This window comes from Tamandua tetradactyla, chromosome 2 (assembly GCF_023851605.1).
Source record: "Tamandua tetradactyla isolate mTamTet1 chromosome 2, mTamTet1.pri, whole genome shotgun sequence".
NCBI classification, from domain to species: domain Eukaryota; kingdom Metazoa; phylum Chordata; class Mammalia; order Pilosa; family Myrmecophagidae; genus Tamandua; species Tamandua tetradactyla.
The window spans coordinates 15,940,794-15,965,797 of NC_135328.1; the positions used below are offsets into that span (position 1 = coordinate 15,940,794).

General features: G+C 47.1%; 1 protein-coding gene across 1 annotated transcript in view; it reads right to left on the minus strand.

Annotated features, from left to right (window-relative positions):
• ANKS6 (ankyrin repeat and sterile alpha motif domain containing 6) overlaps positions 1-25,004 on the minus strand; it is a 65,360-nt gene that overhangs the window by 12,436 nt on the left and 27,920 nt on the right. Inside the window, exons 10-14 of the mRNA XM_077140187.1 lie at positions 23,009-23,162; positions 20,404-20,573; positions 8,373-8,553; positions 6,524-6,591; positions 226-342 (exon numbers count right to left, since the gene is read on the minus strand). Coding sequence (XP_076996302.1) covers positions 226-342; positions 6,524-6,591; positions 8,373-8,553; positions 20,404-20,573; positions 23,009-23,162 — 690 coding nt within the window. The remainder of the gene's footprint in view (positions 1-225; positions 343-6,523; positions 6,592-8,372; positions 8,554-20,403; positions 20,574-23,008; positions 23,163-25,004) is intronic.

Here is a 25,004-nt window from a genome sequence, read left to right on the forward strand (position 1 = left end):
TGAGGCAAAACAACCTAACAGGTCTGAAGTGGGGAGAGGACACTGAGAGGTAGTGAGCTCTCCGTGGTGAGAAGTATGCAAGCAAGCCTCTGTTGGATATGCCAGAGGAAACAACGCTAGACCACTACTAGGGCCCTTGGGGACACTGAGGACCTAGGATCCCAGGCAAGGTGTGTCAGCTGTTTGAAGTAAAATCAAAAAAAAAAAAAAGATGGAGAACAATACCTTGCCTGCATTCAGTTCAGAAATTGCTGCCAAAATCTGCTGCCGGGACCCATCTGTCTTAATCCCCAGCTCCTTCAAATCGCCGTCCGTGAGTGTGAGGAAGGCTTCCATATCCACCTGGGGAGAGAGAGGGGGGACTCGCCACCATCTGCTTCGTGCTCACCTCTTTTTTCAATCCACAACAGAGAGCTCATGATTAGGAGCTATTAGTGCTTATTAGGAGTGAATTAATTATAAATGACAACTTCCAGTTTCTAACTTTATGCTTAAATTTCGGTTGGAAATCCCATTAAATACAAACTCTCCTGGGCTCCAGCCCTCAGCCGTTCAAGACAGAGCCCTGCTGGAAAGACCCTGACAATGAGAGAGGTGCAGACAGTCTTCGAGACAGCCACCTGGGGTGGGCGGGATGGAGAACAACATTACTGCAGAGGAGAGAAGGAAAACGCGGGCGTCGGGCGGTACTCACCATGTCTCCCCCAGAGAGGACAAGAGAGATGCAAACTGCGAAAGAGAGGAAGAAAGTGAACCCACAGAAGCAGGAAAGGAGTGCAGAGGTGGGGAAGGGCAGAAGCGGGAAGGAGCGCAGAGGTGGGGAAGGGCAGAAGCCAGTGCAGAGGTGGGGAAGGGCAGAAGCGGGAAAGGAGCGCAGAGATGGGGAAGGGCAGAAGTGGACAAGGAGCGCAGAGGTGGGGAAGGGCAGAAGCGGGAAGGGAGTGCAGAGGTGGGGAAGGGCAGAAGCGGGAAAGGAGTGCAGAGGTGGGGAAAGGCAGAAGTGGGAAAGGAGCGCAGAGGTGGGGAAGGACAGAAGTGGGAAAGGAGTGCAGAGGTGGGGAAGGACAGAAGCGGGAAAGGAGTGCAGAGGTGGGGAAGGACAGAAGCCGGGAAGGAATGCAGAGGTGGGGAAAGGCAGAAGCGGGGAAGGAGCGCAGAGGTGGGGAAGGGCAGAAGTGGGAAAGGAGCGCAGAGGTGGGGAAGGGCAGAAGCGGGAAAGGAGTGCAGAGGTGGGGAAGGACAGAAGCTGGGAAGGAGTACAGAGGTGGGGAAGGGCAGAAGCGGGGAAGGAGTGCAGAGGTGGGGAAGGGCAGAAGCGGGAAAGGAGTGCAGAGGTGGGGAAGGACAGAAGCGGGGAAGGACTGCAGAGGTGGAGAAGGGCAGAAGCAGGAAAGGAGTACAGAGGTGGGGAAGGGCAGAAGCGGGGAAGGAGTGCAGAGGTGGGGAAGGGCAGAAGCGGGGAAGGAGTGCAGAGGTGGGGAAGGGCAGAAGCGGGAAAGGAGTGCAGAGGTGGGGAAGGACAGAAGCCGGGAAGGAGTGCAGAGGTGGGGAAAGGCAGAAGCGGGGAAGGAGCGCAGAGGTGGGGAAGGGCAGAAGTGGGAAAGGAGCGCAGAGGTGGGGAAGGGCAGAAGCGGGAAAGGAGTGCAGAGGTGGGGAAGGACAGAAGCTGGGAAGGAGTGCAGAGGTGGGGAAGGGCAGAAGCGGGGAAGGAGTGCAGAGGTGGGGAAGGGCAGAAGCAGGAAAGGAGTGCAGAGGTGGGGAAGGACAGAAGCGGGGAAGGACTGCAGAGGTGGGGAAGGGCAGAAGCAGGAAAGGAGTACAGAGGTGGGGAAGGGCAGAAGCGGGGAAGGAGTACAGAGGTGGGGAAGGGCAGAAGCGGGGAAGGAGTGCAGAGGTGGGGAAGGGCAGAAGCGGGGAAGGAGTGCAGAGGTGGGGAAGGGCAGAAGCGGAGAAGGAGGGCAGAGGTGGGGAAAGGCAGAAGCAGGGAAGGAGCACAGGGGTGGGGAAGGGCAGAAGCAGGGAAGGAGCGCAGAGGTGGGGAAGGGCTCAGAGGAAGGGCAGCTCACCCTCCTCATGTTGGCAGGCGAGCCCCTGTCAGCTCTCCCATCCCTGCCCAGGCCCCCGAGTCAGAGCTTGGAGCCTGAGTCCCAGGAGGAAGGCCCAGGGGCTCCCAGCCACCTGCAGCGCCCACAGCCGCTTCTCCAGCCCCCGAGGCAAGGTGCAGGTGAGGTGACACAGCGTGTCCAGAGCCTGGGTGCCTGGGGGCAGAGGACAGATCGCCTCACCAGGAAGAATCCCAAGCCCCTCCTGTGAGGTTTATAAGGATTATGTCACTTTCGAGATGGGGAAACTCAGCCGCAGTCGCAAGGCTGCGTTTGGCGGAGCTCAGATCTGAACCCAGGGAGCAGGCTCCAGGGTCCCCTCCCGGGAGCTGCAGCTGCCACACGTGCTCACGGGCTTCTCCTGAGGGACTATGGCACCTGCCCCTCCACCCCCACCCCAGGAGCTGCCTTTATGGACACCGCCAGGCCCCAGCCCGGCTGTCCTCAGGGGTGGCCCAGAGCTAGCACTTCCTGCAGACCAACAGACAGACAGACGTGGGGCACCAATTCCCACTCACCACCGGTGGGACCTGGGCAGATGCCTTACCTCAGGTACCCACCTAAAATGGGTGGGACCCTCACCCCGTTACTCCCCAGGGAGCTGCGGGGTCTACACGGGTCATTTACAAACAGTGGTTACGAACTGTAGCTTTACGAACTGTAGCTCATAAGCTATAAAAGAGATTGTTATACTTGATGTTTTACAATCCTTTTCTCACTTAAAATAAACCTTTTCACCACTGATTGAAAATCCTTAATTCTCCACTTTACAAGCAGGCTTTATTTTTATTGTATATTTTGTCACAGATACTGAACGAGACTTTTTAGAAGCTGCATCAAAGCATCAGATTTATGTGCAGAAAGAGGGATTTTTTTTTGGAAAAAAAAAGCTTCTCTGACTTTCCTTGTTTCTTGTAAACAGTCACTTTACTTCCCTGGTTTTAAAAAAAAAAAATCCCAAATCAGGTTTGACTCTGTGGTAAGAAGTCTGTTCTGTTCTCTTACCCAAACCTCAGCTTTCTCCAGACGCAGACACCCCCCTAAGCTGCTGGAGGGGGCTCCCCGCTTCTCTCTGGGGTCTGTGGCTCACGACGGGCTGAGGGGCAGAACGAGCGGGTGCTGTGGCTTTGCAGGCGCCACCTGGCCATTCACCTGGTCCCACAGGCCCAGACCCACAGTGGGGGGGCCAGCTCCACAGCTTCCCCTGTGCCCCCCACCCTCTCCCAGGTGCTGCTTTCTCCCCCTGCCCCCCACCAACAGTGCTTCTCCTTCCCAGGTCCCCACACCAGCCACCAGAGAGCTTTCTAATGCGCATCCACCTCGAGCCCTCCACCGAGTCCTTGCCATCCGGGCCCTGTGTGGCCAGGCCCGTTCCTTCCCCTAGTCATGCTGTCCTGGGCCCAGCCCCAACCAGCCTGGTGCCATGAGGGCTCAGCCAGAGGCCCTGCCAGCCCTCTCCCCTTTGTCTTCAAAGCCAGGCTTAACTCTCAGCTGAGGTCTCCTCGGGACTCAGTCCAGGCCCTCCTGCCCCCCATCCCCCAAGCTCCCAAGGTCTTGAGCCTGTATTCCCTAGGCTTAGGGTCCTAGGGGTCAGGGTCCTGGTAGGAAGAAGCAAGTAGTAAGCGTTTGTTGATTGACCGAATGATCGCACCAGCCAATCAACTGCCTTCTGACTCCCCATCTGTACTAGTCGTCTCAACCTCTGACCTCTGGTGACCCTGGGGGCTGTCAAACCCTCACCACTTGTTTTAAGTGGAGACACAAGAGGCTCAGCCCCTCCTGTGAAAACTTGTGAAGGGTTAGTGGGGATGAGGCAGAAATATGCCAGTGTCCTTTCAATATCCATGCTCCAATAGATTAATACTAGAATCCTAGTTTTCAGCTGGGCATGTTTCCACACAACTTAAACAACTGCATCTCTAACCTTCCTTTGCAGATAAGCACATCATGGGACAAGCTTCTAGCCAATGAGATAAAAGAAGGTTGCATGGTATTTTTGGGAAGTCACCTTAAAAGGAAGGGGACATATCTTTTTACTCTCCCCTTCTTCCATTTTTCTACCTGGAATGTGGATGCAATGGCTGGAGCTCTAGCAGCCACACTGGACTGTGAAAACAGGTGCCATAACCTAGGCATATGGAGCAGAAACGGAAAAATCCTAGATTACTCACCTCCAGACTTATTTATGAGAGAAAAAACCTTCTATTTTGCTTAAGGCATGATTATTTTGTTAAGATACCAAATTAAGTGTCTCATAATATAGGCAGAAAGATGAAAATTACTATCCCATCTTTGAACATGGCAAGGTGCAGGCATATATTAACTCCATCTTTCCTCCAAATTCTCACTGATAACTAAGGATATATAAAGACAGGGAGAAGTTTTACCAGCCCTGGAAAGCAGGGAAAATTGCTATCCACACGCCAGCTATTTCAAGGAGTCTTTTCAAGGCCCTAAGAAGTACTCCAGGAGCTGTGGGGGCTGAGGCTGGAGGCGAGGTCATGGGGTAATGGATGGGGTCAACACCTCAGCTCTACCAAAGCCTCCACAGAGAACTGAAAGCTGTGGGCCCATACGGACAGCGGACCCTGCCCGGTGCTGACCAGCTTGTGCATGGCCCAGAAACACCCTAAGTACTGGGGAGAGATGGCTGGGCTTGCCTCCTGACAAGGCCAGGGAGTCTGGGTCAGGTGGAGAAAAGGGGCCCTACACTAATCCAGCACACATGAAACTCTCCAGTAGGGTTCCTTCTCCATGCTGCCTCTGGCCCCAGCTCCCTCCCTGACCCCAGAGGCTCCAGAGGTCTGCAGGCAGCCCAGTTAAACCACAGCAAATCCACACATTCTGCTTTCCCCTTCCCTTTAAAACACCCCAAGCTTTAAACCTCAGCTGGAACTCAGCCCAGTTGCCTGCAATGGACAACGAGCGCAGCCTCTGAATGACAAATGATAAATGCTCAAAAAAGGGGATAAAGCCAAGGAATCAGAACAAATGACACCCTTTAAAACAGATAAGGATACCTCAAGAAAAGCAAATAAGTTTTGAGATGTTTTCAGTATTCCAAGAGAACATGGAACAGATATTATGCATGCATGTATATATATATACACATATATATATATGTAAAAAGCAGGCAGCCACCAGTGAACAGGAAAGATTTCCTCATGATGACAAAAACTGCTGATGAGCTGTAAATCGCCAAGGAGGCAGGAACACCAGACGGGATGGGGCAGGAAATCAAACCAATGACAAAAAGTCACTGATCCTCTCATCTGATTCTCAAACCAAAATGCAAACCCCTACACTGCATCTCAAGCTTGCGGTGAGTGATTCTAATGACAGCTACTGTAATTAAGACAGGTGTTAATGCTAAGCTGGGCCCGGGGCTGTTTTACACCAGTGATTATGCCCTGGGGGCTGGGGGGGCCTGCAAAAGAGCTCTATTCCACTGGTAATATTTCTCAACAGCTCATGTGAACTATAATTCACATTGCCTACAATAAAATATACAATTCATCAATGTTTGGAATACCCAGAGTGGTGCAACCCTCACTACAAATTTAATATTTTCATCACCCCAAAAAGGCACTCCACACCCATTAGCATTACTCCCCAATTCTCCCCAGCCCCCTCAGCCCCTGACCACCACCAATCTACTATCTGTCTGCATGGATTTGCCTATTCTGGGCATTTCATATAAATGGAAAAATATCATATGTGGCCTTTTGTGTCTGGTTTCTTTCCCTTAGCATATCTTCAAGGTTCACCCATGTTGTCACGTATGTCAGGACTTCATTCCTTTTAGTGGCTGAATAATATTGCAATGTACAGAGGGACCATATTTTATTTATCCATCCCCAGCTGATGGACACTCGGACTGGCTCCCCTTTGGGGCTATTAGGAATTATGTTGCTATGACTATTTTTCTACAAACTTTTGCAGACAAGGTTTTTGTAATCTCTGTGCTTAATATTTGAAGGAACTGCTGAGCTGCAAGAGTATTTTTCTAAATGTGATTTTTTAATGCTTTTCAGCATATAGGAACTCAGACAATCACAAGCCCTACACTCAAACACTCAAAACAGCTTCATTAGTATTTGCTTTGGCTCACTTTAAATCCATAAGCCTGTCAGTCATTTCCCTTTAGCAAAAATGTTTGCAGGACAAATATAAACTTTACCAGACCAAGCAGTGCTGAAAACTAAAAAAGTTCTATCATAACACAATGAGCCATAAGGTCCTCAGGACAGTTATGAACTGAACTAAATGTGCTGAACACAAATCTCTATTTCAGCTGTCTCAGTGAAAAAGATCAATCCAGGCTTGCAGAATGAAAACCTACATATTCAGATATACAGCGTTCTTCATTTTTATTTTTTTACAGTAAAATTTAAATTGGCATGCAGATAGAACATCCTTACCTCTTGTTCCTCAAAAATGGGCTGGTATTTCTCAAGTGATAATTTCTTAAGGATGCCAGTCAGCTCATCTTCAAGAGGGGAAGAGGTGGAAAAAAACACACATCTCAGAATTTTGTAAAATGCATCAAAAGAGCGATTTTTGAATTTCCTCACAAAGAGGTGGTCATCTTCTTGCTAAATGAAATCTAATGAGAAACCCCATGTGGAATGCAGATCTAAGACAGGCTCCCGCAAACAGAGCCAGAGGGGTCCCACCTGCCAGCCACCCCCCTCCCGTCAGGTCAGGCCCTCAGCATCTCCTGAGCCCAGGTCGGGCTGCAAAGACCAGGTGGGAGGTTCTGGGCCAGCTGTTAACTCTAAGGCTGTAAAACCATCAGGTTCGTGGAACTCCAGCTGCTGGGACTAAAACCTAAAACTTAGCCTTCTTATGTTCAAGGAAATTTTAAAATTATTTCTTGACTGTTGGTAGTTGTCCTCAAAGTAAGAACCCAAGAGAGCAGGCGGTGGGTCCCGGTCTAGATGCAGATGTGTGCAGGCTCTGGACTTTTCCCACCTGAGCAGAACCCAGCACCAGAGGGCACAGAACAGGGGAAAGGAGGAGTAGAACCTGAGTATCAAGATCTCAGAGTAGGAAGCAGAAAGAAAGGGGCCAAGATCAGCGTCTGGGGAGCATGAAGGAATATTCTTCACACATTCACACACCAGTCCTGCTGAATCCCCAGATTGAGCACTGGAAGGAGTCAGTGCTTAGGAGTGAGCCATGCACAAATCTGGGGGGAAAGCACCTTAGGCAGACGGAGTAGCAAATGCAAAGGCCCTGAGGCAGCAGATGCATTCCAAGAACTGTGGACTGGAGATCAGGAGGCCTGAGTTCCTTCATTTGTTCAATCATTAGTTCATTCAGCAGTGACTGTCAGTGTGCCTGCTACATGCTGATGACCCTTGCCAGGAAGGAGCTAACAGCAGGGCTAGGAAGATGTAGAAGGGGGACAGCCAAAGGCAGGTTCCAAAGTTGTCCTGGTTGCAATGAACATCTACTGCTTTTGCTTGCCCAGCATCCATCCCCCTCCTACTTCTGAAAACACCACCTTAATTTCCTTTGAAATTAAATTTCTCCCCCTTCCCAGCCCACAAAGTGTTGGAGGGGTGGACCCCAACCCCAGCTCTGCAGTCTGACCCATGACGCAGGCCTCCCCCTGTGGACACAGAGTTGGGTCAAGCCCAGGCGGATGACCCCAGCCCTTATAAGGGTGGGCAAGCCAGGCCAATGACTTGACCCCTGGGTTTTGGCTGGAACTCCTGAGAAAGCGGCACTCTTTGGGGCTTTAAGTTTAGTAGGGAGAGGAAGGAAGCCTGGACCTCTTTGCTGCCACGGAGAAGCCCACCTGAGATGTGGAGAGAAACACGCCCAGGCAGCTGGAGCCGACACGCCCGGAGCATACCTCGACTCTTCCTTAGGGGAGCCAAGGAATTACCAGGTTTTGGGGTTTTTTTCTGAAGCCAGTTTTATTTGCAAAGGGAAGAATCTTGATCTGTACAGGGTTCAGGGAAAGGCCTACAATTCACGTTGGAGAGGCATTTCCACGTGAGTACGCCTGTGCACGTGAGCAGAACACAGAAGGTATGTGAGGGAGCTTACCTTGACAAGACTCTCCTTTAGCACAGTGAGGACAAATGTGCAAGGAGAAGCGGGAAACAAGAAGGACAGTGTTATTGCTTGCTAGTTTATTTATCTTTAATTTAAAAACCCAGGCTGGGAAGGCCGGTGCTGCTGAGGCAGCACGCAGCTCTGCGCTGGGGGCCCACGGCGAGGAAGGGGAACCGTTGGCGTGGGGGCCTGGGGACTCACCGTCATCGGTTATGGTGCCGCTGCTGGAGCCCCCGCTGCTCTTGGACTGGCGGTGGGACGAGGACACTGAGGACTCGGCGGGGAGCCCTTTAGGGGACGGGGAGGGCGTGAGGGTGGGCGAGGTGTTTTTGGAGGTAGTGGACGTTCCAGATCGAGGCCTTTTGCTGGTCTCCAATTTCTGCTGAAGGGAACAAGACGTATCCATAAGCCATTGCCTGGGGGACAGAAATGAGCAAAAGGACGCCCCTCGCCGGCACGGGTCGGAGTCAACTCAACAAAGAAACTCACCAGGACCGTGAAGTTTCCTGAACACACGCACAGCAAATACAGCACTGCTCTCAGGATGGATGCGCAGGAACCACTCGGGGGCAGACACACGGGGTAGGGGCAAAAGCCAGGAAACCTGGGGAACAGCCCCTGCCCCACCGTTACCTGCATCATTTAATTCACTTGGGTAAATACCTAGGAGTTAGAACCCTCATTTGGTAAGGAACCGCCACAAGTTCTTCCCAGTGGCTGTCCCACTCTGCACCCCCACCAAACAATGAAGGAGAATTCTGGCAGCTCCACATTCTCATCAGCCCTTGGTGTATTTTTTTTTACTTTGATTAGTTATAGCCAGTCCGAGAGGTGCACAGCGTTATGCAATGGCAGTTGTAATTTGCATTTCCCTAACAACCACTGATGGTGAGCATCTTTTCAGATGCTTATTTTCCATGTATATTTCTTCTTTGATGAAGTAGCTGTTCAGGTATTTTGCCCATTTTTTAATTCATCCTTTGTTTTCTTATTGTTGAGTTATACGAGTTCTTTATTCTGGATATAAGACTTCTATTGGATATGTGATCTGCAAATATTTTTTCCTCGTCTCTGGCTGACCTTTACATTCTCTTAGATGGTGTCTTTTGCAGGGCAAAATATTTTAGTTTTTGAAGTGCAATTTATCTATCTTTCCTTTTTATGGATTATGCTTTTCATGCTGTATTTAAAAACTCTTTGCCAAACCTAAGGTCATGTAGATCTTCTCATTTTCTTCTAGAAGTTTTATAGTTTTTCCTTTTATTTTTGCTTGTGATCCATTTTGAGTTAACATTTATATTGATGGTCAGATACTAGGAGGTTCCCCATCCTGTGTACTGAGATCCAAATGTTATAGCACCAGTGGTTGAAAAGATCACTAGCTCTCTACTGAACTGCCTTTATCCTTTTGTAAAAATATCAGCAGATGGTGGTTAGGCGGGTTTATTTCTGGGTTCTCTATTCTCTTCCATTGGTCTGTGTGTCTGTTCCTTTTTTTTTTTTTTAAACATTTTTTATTGTGAAATATATATACAAAAAAGCGATACATTTCAAAGTACATTTTAGCAAGCAGTTTCAGAACAAATTTCAATGTATGGTATGGGTTACAGTTCCACAATTTTAGGTATTTCCTTCCAGCTGCTCTAAGACACTGGAGACTAAAAAGAAGTATCTGTGTAACGATTCAGCAATCATACTCATTTGTTAAAATCTATCTTCTCTGTCACAACTCCTCCTTTGATCCTTCTCCCATTCTTTAGGGATATTTGGACAATGACCTTTCTAACTTCTTCATGTTGAAAAGAGGTGTCAGTATTACGGTGTAGGGGGGTGACACTGGTTGATATTCTTAGAGAGGCTGGTAACTCTGGGTTTCAGGGCTTATCTGGCCTAGGAACCATCTGGAGGTTTTAGGTTTCTGAAAAATATACATAGCGAGTGAAATTATAGAGTCTCACAGAGCCCTGGATGTTCTTGAGGGTTTTCAGGAATACTGTTGGCTGGGACTTGACATACCCTGGCAGTCAGCAATATCTAGGGGACGCTTACATAAAAGTAGCCTCCAGAATAGCCTCTTGACTCTATCTGAACTCTCAGTCACTGATACCTTATTTTGTTACACTTCTTTTCCCCCTTTTGGTCAGGTAGGCATTATCCACCCTACAGTGCCAGGGCCAGGCTCATCCCTGGGAGTCATCTCCCATATTGCCGGGAGACTTTCACCCCTGGATGCTATGTCCTGTGTAGGGGGGAGGGTGATGATTTTCCTTGCAGAGTTGGGTTCAGAGAGAAAGAGGCCACATCTGAGCAACCAAAGAGGCTCCTTGGAAGTAACTCATAGGCACTGCTAGAGGTAAGCTTAGTTTCTCCACTACAGAAATAAGTTTAATAAGAGCAAGCCTCAAGATTAAGAGCTTGGCCTATTAACTTGGGAGTCTCTAATGTTAAAGATGAGTATCAGGCGTTTACCAGGTAGGAAAGTTTAATAGTTCCATATTTTTTTCCCCAGCCTTCAAGGGATTTTATCAATACTCTTTAAGTATCTGCCCAACATACTTTGCATTGTATCTGGGTGTTACGTTAAGCTATAAGAACTACAAGCTCTCGTTCCCATTCTGGGCTCCGGGTGTTTAGGTTGTTTTGGAACTGGCCAGACAGGTTAAATTAGACTGTGTGCTACAGAAAATTTAGGTTTTGGACAAAACAAACCTCTTTTCCTTTGGTCTCATTCAGTAGGTGAAGCCACAATACAGACAATGTCCTTTACCCTGTAATCTGATATACCTTGGTCCCAAGCAGATCAGCTTTGTTCTTACCCGATCACTGAAGCCTGATCACTTCTCCAGTTTCTTTAGCAGTTGTTGTGCATGGTAATGCTGACATTCAGAGCCGCAGGACTCCTACTCTGAGTCTCAGGTGTTACCCACGTACCCAAAGTAGGGTATACACAAACAGTACCTCTCAGAATTTAGAAATAACACTTCAAGCTCAGGAATAAATGTGACTGCTGTAAGAGCTTACAAACTAGGCCCCAGTTTTCTAACAAGTATTTCTAAAACAGACCATACAAAATCTGTCCTTTCGTTTCTGACTTATTTTGCACAACATAAATGTCCCCTTGGTTCATCCACCTTGTTGCACGCTTTGCGACTTCATTCCTTTCTGCAGCCACACAATACTCCATCATATATCTACACCACAGTTTGCCTTTCTGCTTCTCTGTCAATGTGCCTGTATTAGTTAGGGTTCTCTAGAGAAATAGAATCAACAGAGAACACTCGAAAATATAAAATTTATAAAAGTGTCATGTGACTGCGGGAACACAGAGTACAAAATCCGCAGGGCAGGCTGTGAAGCCGGCGATTCCGATGGAGGGTCTGGACGGACTCTACAGGAGAGGCTCACCAGCCGAGACAGCAAGAGCCTGTCTCTTCTGAATCCTCTTTAAAAGGCTTTCAGTGATCAGGTTAAGCATCACTCATTGCAGAAGACACTCACCTTCGGCTGATTACAAATGGAATCAGCTGTGGATGTAGTGGACACGATCATGATTTAATTCTACGAAATGTCCTCATCACAACAGACAGGCCAGCACTTGCCCAACCAGACAAACAGGTACCACCACTTGGCCAAGATGACACAAAAACCTGACCATGACAGTGCCCTTTGGCTGTCTCCTTCCACTGGGCATCATGGACAACGTCGCCATAAACACCAGCGTGCAAATGTCTATCTGAGCCCCTGCTCTTGGTTCTTTCAAGTCTATTCCCAGTAGCAGTGTCTGTTCTTTTACCAAGGTCACATTCAAAGTTAGGAAATGCGAGTCTTCCGACTTGATTCTTTTTCACAATTCTTTTGGCTATTATAATTTCTTTGTATTTAAGCATGAATTTTAGAATCAAGTTTCTCAATCGCTACAAAAAAGAGACTGCTGGGATGCTGACTGGGATTACACTGGGACTGCAGATCAAACTGGGGAGAAGTGATTATTTTTTTTCTGATTGTTTCTATTTCTTTTCTTTTTTTTTTTTTAAACATAACAACATACAAACATGAACATTCTCACCATATGATCATTCCATTCTTGGTATATAATCAATAACTCACAATATCATCACATAGTTGTATATTCATCACTGTGATCATTTCTCGGAACATTTGCATCAATTCAGAAAAAGAAATTAAAATAAAAAATTCATACATACCATACCCCTTACCCTTCCCTTTCACTGATTGCTAGTATTTCCACCTACCCAATATATTTTAGCCTTTGTCTCCCCTATTTCATTCTATACCCCTTATCACTCCCTTTCATTGATCACCAGCATTTCAATCTACTCAATTAATTTTAACATTTGTTTCCCTTATTATTTAATTTTAATCCGTATGTTTTACTCATTTGTCCATGCCATAGATAAAAGGAGCATCAGACACAAGGTTTTCACAATCACACAGTTACACTGTGAAAGCTATATCACTATACAATCATCTTCAAGAAATATGGCTATTGGAACACAGCTCTACATTTTCAGGCAATTCCCTCCAGCCTTTCCAATATACCTTAACTAAAAAGGCGGTATCTATATAATGCATAAGAATATCCTCCAGGATAACCTCTCAACTCTATTTGAAATCTCTCAGCCACTGACATTTTAGTTTGTCTCATTTTGCTCTTCCCCCTTTTGGTCTAGAAGGTTTTCTCATTTCCTTGATGCTGAGTCCCAGTTCATTCTAGGAGTTCTGTTCCACATTGTCAAGAAGGTTTATATACCCCTGGGAGTCATGTCCTATGTCAACACAGGGAGGGTGGTGAGTTTGCTTGTTGTGTTGGCTGAGAAAGAGAGGCCACATATGAGCAACAAAAGAGGTTCTTTGGGGGTGACTCTTAAGCTTAATTTTAAGTAGGCTTAGCCTATCCTTTGTGGGGATAAGTTTCGTATGAACAAACCCCAAGACTGAGGGCTCAGCCTATTGCTTTGGTTATCCCCACTGCTTGTGAGAATATCAGGAATTCTCCACATGGGGAAGTTGGAATTTTCCCCCTTTCTCACCATTCCCCCAAGGGGACTTTGCAAATAAGAAGTGATATCTTAACAGTATCGATCTTCCAATCCATGAACACAATATCTCTCTCCATTTATTTGTTTCTTTAATATCAGTATTTTGTAGTTTTCAGTCTATAGATTCTGTATATATTTTGTTAAGATGCTTACCTAAGAGTTTCATTTTGGGTACGTTATTCTAAGTGGTGTTATTTTGAAGTTTTCATATAAAAATTGTTCTAAGTGCTTGTTGATAATATATAGAAATACAATTGACTTTTTTTTTTTTTTTTTTTTTGGTGCATAGTCTGGGAATTGAACCCAGATCTCCTGCATGGAAGGCGAGCATTCTACCACCAAAACACCCGTGCACCCCTACAATGGACTTTTGTACCTTGATTTTATCCGAGACCTTGCTAAACTCATTGATTACACCAGAGCAGTTTTAGAGAGTCTCCAGATTTCTAAGCAGAAAGTCATCTGCTCTAAGAATGAAGATATTTTATTTCTTCCCTTCTGATTTATCTTCTTCTAATCTTTTCCTTCCTCTTGCCTATTGCACCAGTTATAGTTTCTGGTAAGAAGTTGAATATGAGAAGAGTTGGATATGAGAACATTCTTGCCTTTTTCCCAATCTTCAGGAAAAAGCAGTCTTTTACCATTAAGTGTGATGCTAACTGCAGAAAAGTCAAATGTGGAACAAAACTTGCATTCTGGAGATGAACTGCCCTTGGTCATGAGGTGTCATCCTTTGTCATTGGATTAGATTTGCTAATATTTTGTGGGAAAGTGTTATATCTATGTTCATGAGAGCTAATGGCCTGTCATTTTCTTTTCTTGTAATGGATTTAGTTTTGACATTAGGATTATACTGACTCACAACTTGAGTTGGGAAGTATTATCTCCTCCTCTCCTTTTCTAGAAGAAACTGTGTAGAGTCTGTATTATTCTGTCCTTAAATACTCGATAGAATTTGCCAGTGAAATCATCTGAGCTTATCAGTTTCTCCTTTGGAAGGTTTTTAATGACAACATTAATTTAATAGATAAAGGAGTATTCATGGTATCTATTTCTTCTTTAAGTGACTTTGGAAGTTTGTTTCTTCCAAGGAATTATTCCGTTTCATCTAAGTTGCTGAATTAATGGGCACAGAGTTGTTAGCACTCCTTTATTATCATTTTAAGTGTCTGGGATCAGTAGGTATGACTCCTTTTTTCATTCCTGATACTGGTAATTTCTCTCTCTCTCTGGCTAGAGGTTTATTAATTTTATTGACAGTTTCAAAGAATCAATTTTTTTGTTTCTTTGATTTTTTTCTATTACTTTTCTATTTTTAGTTCACTGATTTCTGCCCATATCTATTATTTCCTTCAACCTGCTTGTTTTGGGTTTGTTTTCTTTCTCTGGTTTCTGAAGGTAGAAGCTTAGATTTCTCTTTAGAAAATTTCTTCTTTTCTTATGTAAGCACATAATGCTACAAATTTCTCTCTAAGCACTGCTTTACCTGCATACCACAAATTTTGATATGCTATAGCTTTATTTTAATTCGGTTCAAAATATCTTTTCATGTCTTGAGACTTCCTCTTTGACCCCTGAGTTATTTAGAAGCATCCTGTTTGGCAGTAATTTGGGGGAATTTTCCAGAAATCTCTGTTTCTCATTTCTATCTTAATTCCTTTAGAGTTCCATTTCTATTTGTATTCTTTCACATGTGTTGAGCTTTATTTTGCATCCTACAATGTGACTTATTTTGGTGACTCTTCCATATGCACTTGGAAAGGAAGTATGTTCTGCCATACTGCTGGGGTGAGCATCTAGAAATATTAATTTTGGTCGAATTGGTTAATAATACTGCTCAGGTCTTCTGTATACTTACTGATTTTCTGTCTGTCTGTTTTATCATTACCGAGAGAAGAGTGTTAAAAGCTCCAGCTAGAACTTTAGTTTGGTCTATTTTTCCTTTCCATTGGTACTTGCCCCGGTATTTTGAAGCTCTCTGTGCAATTAGGATGGTCATGCCCTTGTGGAGAAATGATCCCTTTTATTTTCTTGAATTGTTCCCCTTTACTCCCACTATTATTCCTTGTTTTGAAATAGATTTTATTTGATATTAATAAAGCTACTAAGGCTTTCTTTTGGTTAGTGTATATATGATACATCTTTCTCCTACCTTTTGCATTTAGCCTTTAAAGTTGGTTTGTGTGAACAGTATGTAGTTGAGTTTACTATTTAAATCTAACCTTTAAATCTCTAAATCGTAACTTGAATTTAAGCCATTCACCTTTGATGTGATTATTGAAATGAATGGCTTAAAATCTGCCATCTTACTAACTGTTTTCTGTTTGTTTCATCTGTTTTTTTACCCCCTCTGTCTTTAGGTTAACTGAGTATTTTTTATGAATTCCATTTTCCCTCCTCTATTCATTTATTGTTCATACATCTTAAACAATTAGTTTGTGGTTACAACATATATCCCTAGTGCATTTCCACTCCACCTGCAGGATAAGAATCTTATATAAGCATATTCTCAAGTTCTGTCTCCCATCTTCGGTGGCACTGTTATCATACATTTTCTTTTTATGCATGCTGTAAGCACACAATACCTTGCAACTTTTTTGGCTTTAGACTACGGGTTGGGAAACTTTTCCCGAAAAGGGCCAGATAGTAAGTACTTTAGGCTTTGTGAGCCTTATACTTCTGTCTTGGGCATAGATTCTTGTCCGTTTCTTTTGTTTTCTTACAACCCTTCGATGTCATAAAAATGATTCTTAGCTCATTTCCCATCCAAAAATAGGCCAAGAGCTGAATTTGGCCCAACGGCTCCAGTTTGCTGCCTCCTGCTACAGACCATCAGTTCTCTATTTTACAGCAATTAAAACAAGAAGAAGAAGAAAATAATTTTGTTTTAATCTTCATTTATTCCATTACTAGATCTTTTTGTGTCTTTGTGTAGCTCCGACTTCAGTCTGATTTGATGTTCCTTCTGCCGGAGGAACTTCCTTCAGTGTTACTTCTCTTTTTTTTTTTTTTGTCTGAGAACATCTTTATTTCCTTCATTTTCGAAAGATATTTTCTCTGGGTATGGCAATCTGAGTTAACAGGGATTTCTGTCTGTCAGCACGTTAAAGGTACCACTCTACCATCTTTGACGTACAGTTTCTGTTAAGAAGTCTGCTATAATTCTTTTGTTCCTCTGTACGCGTTTTCTTTTTTCTCTTACTACCTTCAAGATATTCTCTTTATCTTTCATTTTCAGTAGTTTAAATATAATATGGCTAGGTGTGCTCATTTTGATATTTATCCTTTTTAGTGTTCTCAAAACTTCCCAGATCTGTAGTTCAGATTTTGTCATTAATTCTTGGAAACACTTGGCCCTCATTTCTTTAAATATTTCTTCTGCCCCATTCATATTCATATGTCCATTCCTACTGTTTCTCCTCCTCTCTCTATGTATTTACCTTCCTTTAGAGATTACAATTACCTGTGTGTGAAGACATGTGGTATTATTCCACAACTTTTGAATGCTCCATTCTTCTTTTCCTTCTCCATTCTCTTCCTTCTTTTTCACTTTTTTCCTTTGTGATTCAGTCTGGGTAATTTCTATTGCTCTATCTCCACATCCACTGACTCTCTCCTTGGCTGTCAATTCTACTGATAAGCCATCATCCCTCGTCCTTGCAACTGTTTTTTCCACTTCCAGCATTTTATGTGATCTTTTCATATAGTTTCCATCTCTCTGCTGCTATTTCCCACGTGATCTTGCATGCGTTCTACATTTTCTATTCGAGCCTTTAATATATTATTTGCAGTTACTTAAAATTTCCCATCAGGTCACACCAACCCTTGTGTCATGTCTGAGTAGGATTCTGATGAATGCTTTGTTTCATGGGAGTGTGGTTTTTTCTTGCCTTTTAGCATGCATTGTAATTTTCATTGAAAACTAGACATCTTGTGAAGGCCAGCAGAGACTAAGTTTAAAGAGTTGTTATGCCTAAAAAATGGGTACGTGTTTTCTTGCACTAGGCCTTTAGTGGTCCTTCCAGTAAACTACATCCCAGGGTGGGGAAAAAAGGAGTCCCTCCTTCGGGTTTTGAAACTTTTTGTCAACAAGCTGTCTAAATCATTAATAAATTCTTCCCTCTGCCTTTTTCTATAAAGAAGGACATCCCCAAACAGAGCTTCTAATTAGCAAGAGAGAATCAGTGCACCCCTATATAATGAGTCTATCTCAGCCCAAAGCAAAGAAACATAATACTCTGGACTACTGGGAGAAGACAGTGGGTAAATATGAGATTCTTTTGGATTCTCTGACATACTGGAACTGTTCCCTAGACCAGTTGGGGTTGACTGAGTATATTAACGGTGCCATCTCCGCTCCCTGGACCCACTCCCTTTCCACATAGCCCTGCCTGCTCTCCTACAGTGGGCACTGCTTAAACCACCCACTGTCCTCAACTCTCATCTTCCGCCACAGCCACGAGAAATGTCCAGGCTAGCGCACAGCCCGGTCAGCCTGGTCAGCCAGCAGACAACACACATGTAAATGATGACCACCCCCTGGCTAAGCTCAGACTAAGCCACCAGCTCACAGACTCAGGAGCTCCATCAATGCTTCTGGTTTCAGGCCACCGAGATTTGGGGTGGCCAAGGGAGGCTGATGCACCCAGCAGGCCATTAGGGTCCCTGGGAGTTGGAGCGTTGACGGGTCTCCTAATCATACCAGTTCTTGATCATCCTGGAAGCTGCACCTGGCAAATGCTCTACCAGTCGTGTGAGTTGTTTGTTTTAAGCCAAGTTCAGAACCCAGATTCAGGAGATTATATTTTAGATGCTAATTTCTAATTCTTTCTAAGGGGGGTCTTTGAAAAGCACGCCATGTCTTCATTTTGCTGTTGGAGCCTTAGACAGAAGGCCCACTTCTGAGTCCTTTCGTTTAGGGCAATGCCTCCTTAGAGCCCTGGGCTGGGTTGGCCACAGCAGACTCTTTGGGGAAAACACAGATTCCCCAGACCTGAGCAGGGAAGCTGATTTGATTGGGTGGGGGGACCCCAGAAACCTGAATCTTAAGCTGCCCAAGGTTACAGCATCATTGTGATGTTAGGAAGATTAGGTGATCCTTGAAATGGATTGTTTCTCCATTTTATTGTTTCCTGATTGCATCTTTGACAAAGTCAATTTCCATTCACCCTCTGTATATAGATTATATATGACACTTGTATCCAAGCAAGGTAATGAAATGATTTATAATTTATGATTTAGATGCCTACCTATTTCCAACACCAATTAAAGGAAGCTAACAGCATCTAACACTCCAAAAAGATCATTAAAATAGAACAGAAGGGGCTGTAAGGGTGGTTCAGCAGTAGAATTCTTGCCTACGATACAGGAGACCCAGGTTCAATTCCTGGCCCATGGATTTCCCAAACAAACAAGCAAACGAAAAACCAAATAAACAAAAATTCAGCAAATGCTGCTGCAATAAAGGGATACTCAGATGGAAAAAGAATGAAATGTGACCGCTGCCATACAGCATACAAAAGAAAAAAAAATAGAATGATGACTTTAGACAACAGAGAAGAGGTAAACTATCTAAACCTCAAACCAGCAGACTTACTTTATGAGTAGCTCTGGGTTTCCTGGCAGCAAAGATAAAAAGAAAAACACAATTGATCATGTAATTCTTATTATCTGATAATGGAAAACGTATCAGAGTATCAGTAGAGGCATTTTTTCCTAGAGCTGGATTCTAAGTCACTTGATTACATAAGACTTAATACACGGCAGCTCCAAGTAATAGTCTAAGTAATTTGGTACATAATGGAATTACTAATAATAATGGAAAATACACTAATATGGAGGGAGAGAGAGAGAGGAAGCTTTTCTGGAGCTAAATTGTAAAAGGAACCTAACTATGTAGGCCTCATGGCACATGAAACCAAAAAGGGCTGGGGGGGGACAGAGAACAGCGTTCATAAACCATCAACCAGAAGCTGCGGGGGGCACCTCTGCGGTGAGCTTTCTGGAGACCTAACATTTCTTAGGGAGAAAGTCGAAGCCATCTAGAAACTATGATGAAGAGTAGGGTATTTTTCTGGACAGGAGGTCCTTTCAGAGGGGGAAATGGGGTGTGATGCACTTTTAGGGGTCCGAGTCAGGGGACAGGTGGGGGAGCTGCCTCACACTCAAGACTAGGAACCTACACTCTGGGGCTCACTCCATTACCCAGCAGAGCATGGACCTGGGACGAGGGGGTGCTCAGGAGGTGGAAGTGGCAGAGTTCAAGGACACTAGAAGACTTCCTGGGTCAGGGAGGCACTTAGAGTAATTGCCTATTCTTTGCAAATGCCATAGGCATTGATGACCTGCTGACAGCAGAAGAGTGACTGTGCTGTCAGGTGAGGCCTGTCCTGCCCACCTCCCCTCCTTTGCTCCTCCCCCGTGCCACCCTCCCGCCTCTGGAACAACACATGCTATTCCCTAGCCCTGGAAGAGTCTCCCACCCCTTGCCCCACCCCATGTGGCTCCTCATTCTGGCTCCTTGTTTGGGTGTCACTGATGCCCTCCAGCCAGGGTGGGGGTCCCCACCTCTGCCCCTGGAGCATCCTCACTTCTCCAGGACGGCCCCCAGTACACCCAGGGTGGCTTGTGTGCCCACGATGACATCTCCCCTTGACTGTGAGTTCCTCAAGAGAGGAAATTCCAAATTCCATGATTTGCAGCTGGATGCTTGCTGCTCGCACGGTTCCAGGCACAAAGCAGACGCTCAGGGGTGTGGCCCAGGAATGAGTGAGGCAGGAGCACTAATGTGACAGCGGCAGTGGCAACGATACCAGCTGGCACTTTCGTGGGCTTACCAGGGGCCAGGCACATTTTTCAACACCACAGCAGGGGCTGGGGTGGGAGTCCAGGTATCACCCCCATCAATGAACAACCGTGTACAATACGAGGCTGGATGACCACCTGGGGACCCTCAGGACATCAGTGACACCTCTGGACCTCTCTCACCCGGTGGACACCCGGCAGGAGGAAAACACATGGCGTAGGGTGTGAGAGCAGCTGAGAAAGGGGTGGCCTCTGGCTCTGTCCCCCTCGACTGACTGCCCCCCCACCCGCCCACCTCCCGGGCACCTGGACCAGGTGAGGAGAGAATACGCGAGCGCATCAGGAGGGGAGGGAAACGGGGCACACACCTTGCCACCGGGCACGCTGCCGCCTGCCGGGGAGCCGGGGAGCTCGGGCGGGCTGGCCCCTGGCGGTGGCCCCACAGGGCTCGACCGATGGCCCGGCTTCTGCTCAGACAGCCCCGCAGCTTTCTTCCTCTGCGCAGCGATCTGGGACAAGACGCTGTCAACGCTGCCACCTGGGGGGACAGAGTGCAGCAAGAGCTTCAAACACAGGCAACCCCCCTGACTCAGCCACCCCACTTCTAGGGAACTTATGTTAAAGAAAGCACTGAATAGGCAGGCAGAGATGGAGGTACAAGGTTATTGCTTAATGCAGCACTGCTGTAAGAGCAAAACCTACAAACAGCTTCAGTGTTCAATGACAGGGGACTGGTGACATAAACTGTGACGGCCGACACGGATGGAATGCTGGTGGGTTATTAAAAAGCTGTGGTAGCTGCAAATGCAGCAACAGGGAAAGGGGCTCCCGACACAGTAGCATGAGGAAGGGATGCAAGCAGATTGCAACAGTGTCCAGAGCTCAGTGAGGTGCGGGGTTAAGAGAACGGGCTCTGAGCCAAGGCCTGTGTGACCAGCAGTGTGCCCTGGGGCGAGTCACTGGTCTCCCGGGAGCCCCTATCTGCTCATCTGTAAAAGAGAGATGCTGACCTCACAGGCCTGGGGCTTGGAGCTGTGTCCAGATATACAAAGCGCTCAACAAGTTAAAATGCCACTTTTTTTTTTTTATTTACACGGACAGGCACCGGGAACCGAACCCGGGTCTTGGACATGGCAGGCAAGAACTCTGCCACTGAGTCACCGTGGCCCACCCCAAAATTCTACTTTTATAAACATCAATAAGATGCACAGAAATACTTTGCAAAGGTATATACAAAACTGATGCTGATGAGCCCTAGTAGGTGAGAATATACCTTTTGTTTGGGGCCTTTGGGCTTATTTGGTCCTAAGGCTTTTTTCCACCAGAAGCATGAATTCCTTCTGTAACGGCACAGGGCAGGGGTAACTGCGGTTAACCCTGGGCACCCTCCAGGGAAGATTAGGAAGTGTGCTGTCAGCCCCAACATAACTGGGGAGCACTCCCAATTGAGGTCTGAGCGTTACCAAGTCATACAACCTGCTGTGTGCCCCTGGGCAAATCCCTTGCCTGCTCTGGGCTTCAGCTTCCTCCCCGGTTCAATGAAGGGGCTGGATGAGAAACTCTCTAACGTTTTACCTTCAAGGGTTTCTGGGGAGGTAACCACTTTGTTGAGATACAATTCACATACCATACTGTGGTGGTCTGAAGTTGCGTATACCCCAGAAAAGGAAGGTTCTTTCAATCCAGGCCTGTGGGTGCATCTATTGTTGGTGGAATCTTCGATTAGGTTATTTCAGTTGAGGTGTGACCCACCTCATTCAAGGTGGTTCTTAATCCTCTATACTGGAGTCCTTTATAAAGGATCAAGGACACACAGAAGACCCAGAGAAGCCCATGGAAAAAGCCCCTTAGAGAAGCTAAGAGGCAAGGACACACCCACAGATGCTGAGAGAGGAAGCCACTGAAGCCAGAAGCTGTAACGGCCTGGGAGAGACAGGCCAGTCGATGTCGCGACCTGACAGAGGGGTCCCAGCTCGCTGGAAACCAGTCCTCAGAGAAGGTATCGTCCTGCCGATGCCTTGGTTTGGACATTTTCATGGCCCTAGAACTGTCAACTTGTAAGCTAATAAATCCCCATCATTAAAAGCCAGTCTGTTCCTGGGATATTGTATTTAATCAGCTTTACCAAGCCAAGACACATATTATGCACCAACTTAAAGTGCTGCATTTCATAGTTGTGCAACCATCATGACAGACCATTTTAGAACTCTTTCACCACCGCCAAAAAGAATCCCCACAGCCTTGAGCTGTCACTCCCGAACGGTCACATTCCCCGAAGCCCAGGACAATCTCTACTTTCCACCTCTAATGGCCTTGCCTCTTCCGGATCATTCACGTAAATGGAATTGTACAATATTTGGTTCTTTGTGACCGGCTTCTTTTGTTTATCTCATATCTGGGTTTATCCACACTGCAGCATGTTTCAGAACTGCACTCCTTTTTCATGACTAAGTAATATTCCGTGGTGTGGACAGACCGCAGTTTGTCTACCCATTCATTCACAGATGGACATCTGGGTTGCTTCTGCTTTGGGGCTATTATGAATGATACTGCCGGGGACATGTTTTGGCAGATGTGTGTTTCCCTTTCTCCTGGGCATATGCCTAGGAATGGAACTGCTGGGCCATATGCTAATTTCAGATCTAACTTTTTGAGGTCTCATCTGTTTTCCAATGGGCTCTGCCATTTTACATTCCCACCTACCTTCTGGGATTTTAAACACTGCTTTCTCTTAACTTCTAATAAAACTGTATGATAAAATAGAGCACTGTGGGCTTTAAGTCCTCCCTCTTCATTTCTCTCCCCAACCAAACCCCTTATCTACAAAAATTATACAAAAGAAATTCAGAATTGTGAACCCCTCGAAAAATCCCCCCGTCACATTGAGGAGAAAAGACAGGTGTGGAGGCCGAGCCCCAGCAGCTCCGTCCACCTCCCCTGACACGGGGCAGCCTGCACCTGCCCGCTACCCACCTGAGCGGCTGTGCAGCTCCCCACCGTGTCTGCTGATGCCCCCGACCCCACTGGAGCCGCCCGAGGACTGAGGCGAGTGGTTGAAGTTCCCAGAGTTGGCGGGAGAGGCTGGGCTTCTGGAGAGGGTTGGAAATTTAACTGGCCTGCTGGGCGCCTGCAGGAATAAGGTGGGTGTTCCCATTAGGGTCTGCTGCTCCTCCCTCGGGACTCAGAGAACTGGTGGGAAGGGTCTCGGGAATCAGCAGGCCGCAGCCTCACCGACGCCAGCATCCTCCAGGGCATCCCGGCCGAGTGGAGCTGCACCTGCTCGGTCCCAGCTGAAGGGTGGGAGCCCACTTCTACCTGCTGACAACCTGACCCTTAGCTCCGGGTGACAGAATTTCCCCACAGGGTACCCTGCTTTCTGTCTTGCCTAACTCTAGTGCTTTCCAAGAACACCTGACCATGCAATTCCCTGGAAAACACTGGAAGGCACCCAGGACATCCAGGATAAAATCCAGCCTCTAACATGCAGCCTGGCCCACTGATCCATACTCCAAGAGAGCCTGCCTGTCCCTCATCCTGGAGCATGCCTCTGCTCTCCCTGTCCCTCCAAGCCCAGCTCTGTCACCTCCATAGGCAGCTTTTCCCGAGCCCCACGTCCTAGTGTCTGTGCTCTAGCTCACATCCTCTCCCACCTAACCACACTCCTGACCCTTTGCTCACTCTGTTCCAGTCACACTGGTGTCCTTTAGTTCCTTGAAAAGGCTGAGTCCCTCTGTGCCCCGGGACCTTTGCTCGTGCTGTTAGCTCTCCCTGAGGTGCCCCCGTCCCACTCTTCCCTCACTGGCTCCTCATCCTTTAGCTCTTTGTCCTCAGAGGCCTGCCCACCCACATAGGGTGCACCCCTTCCACCCTGCTCTTGTCACAACCCTCACTGCAAGTTGTGAGCAAAGAATTATTGAAAGTCACCCTGTCTGTCTGACACCCTCAATGCACTGTTGGCCCCACGAGGGGCTTTGTTCTCCACGAACTCCCAGGGTCCTGCTCGGGCCAGCACAGAGAATGCACTTGGTTGACAGAAATAAATCAAGGTGGAAATGGGCCAAATGGTGGTCCCCCAAAATTATGCCTACTCCCAATCCCCAGAACCTGCAGAGGCAATTTTATGAGGCAAAAGAGTAACTGTTACTCTCTATGGCCAGAGCTGTGAGGAAGTGATGGGTCTTGAGAGCAGGGGTCTCCCTGGGTTATCTGAGCGGCCCTGTGTGCAATCATGGGGAACCTGTAAGAGAAGCAGGGCTGCGTCATGACAGGGAGAACCCACGTACGCCTGGGGCCCCGGCAGCTGGAGGAGGCAGGAGGGACCCTCCCCTACAGGTCTTGGGGGGCGCCTGGCCCAGCTGATCCCTTGATTTGGGACTTCTGGCCTCCAGAATTGGGAGACAATCAATTCCTGCTGTTTCAGCCACCCAGTTTGTGGTTCTTCTTTTCGCCAGCCCCAGGATCCTAAGACAGAGGGGCTCTTGTGTGACCCCCACCCCACCTACCCCAGGCAACCCTAAGGGAGGGATGTGGGGCCAGATGCAGCCAGTCTGCTCCTGAGAGAGTGAGAGCAGCCTGCGTGGTCCCCCAACACGCTGCCTCCACCCCCCGGGGCCCATGGCCTCTCCTCCACGGGGACAGAGCTGGTCGCCTCTCCCCAACAGCCCCATGCAATCGAGCTGCCCTCCGGTATTGCCAGAAGCCCCTCAGCCCGTGCTCTCCCCCAGCTGGCTCAACCCCCCGACAGGGGCCTCTGGTTTGGGGCACGCCTGCTACACGAAGGCGGATTGGGGAAGTCCGCAAGTGCCTGGAGCAGGGGGGGCTGTGCCCTCAACCTCTGGAGCTGGTTATAATCTCAAGAAAGGGCAGCCGGGGGAAGGAGCTCAAGTCTGGTCCCATTACATGCTGGAGGCCCCGACCTGGCCGTGGACAGCAGATTCCGAGCCATCGCCACCAGCGCTGGGAGGGAGCA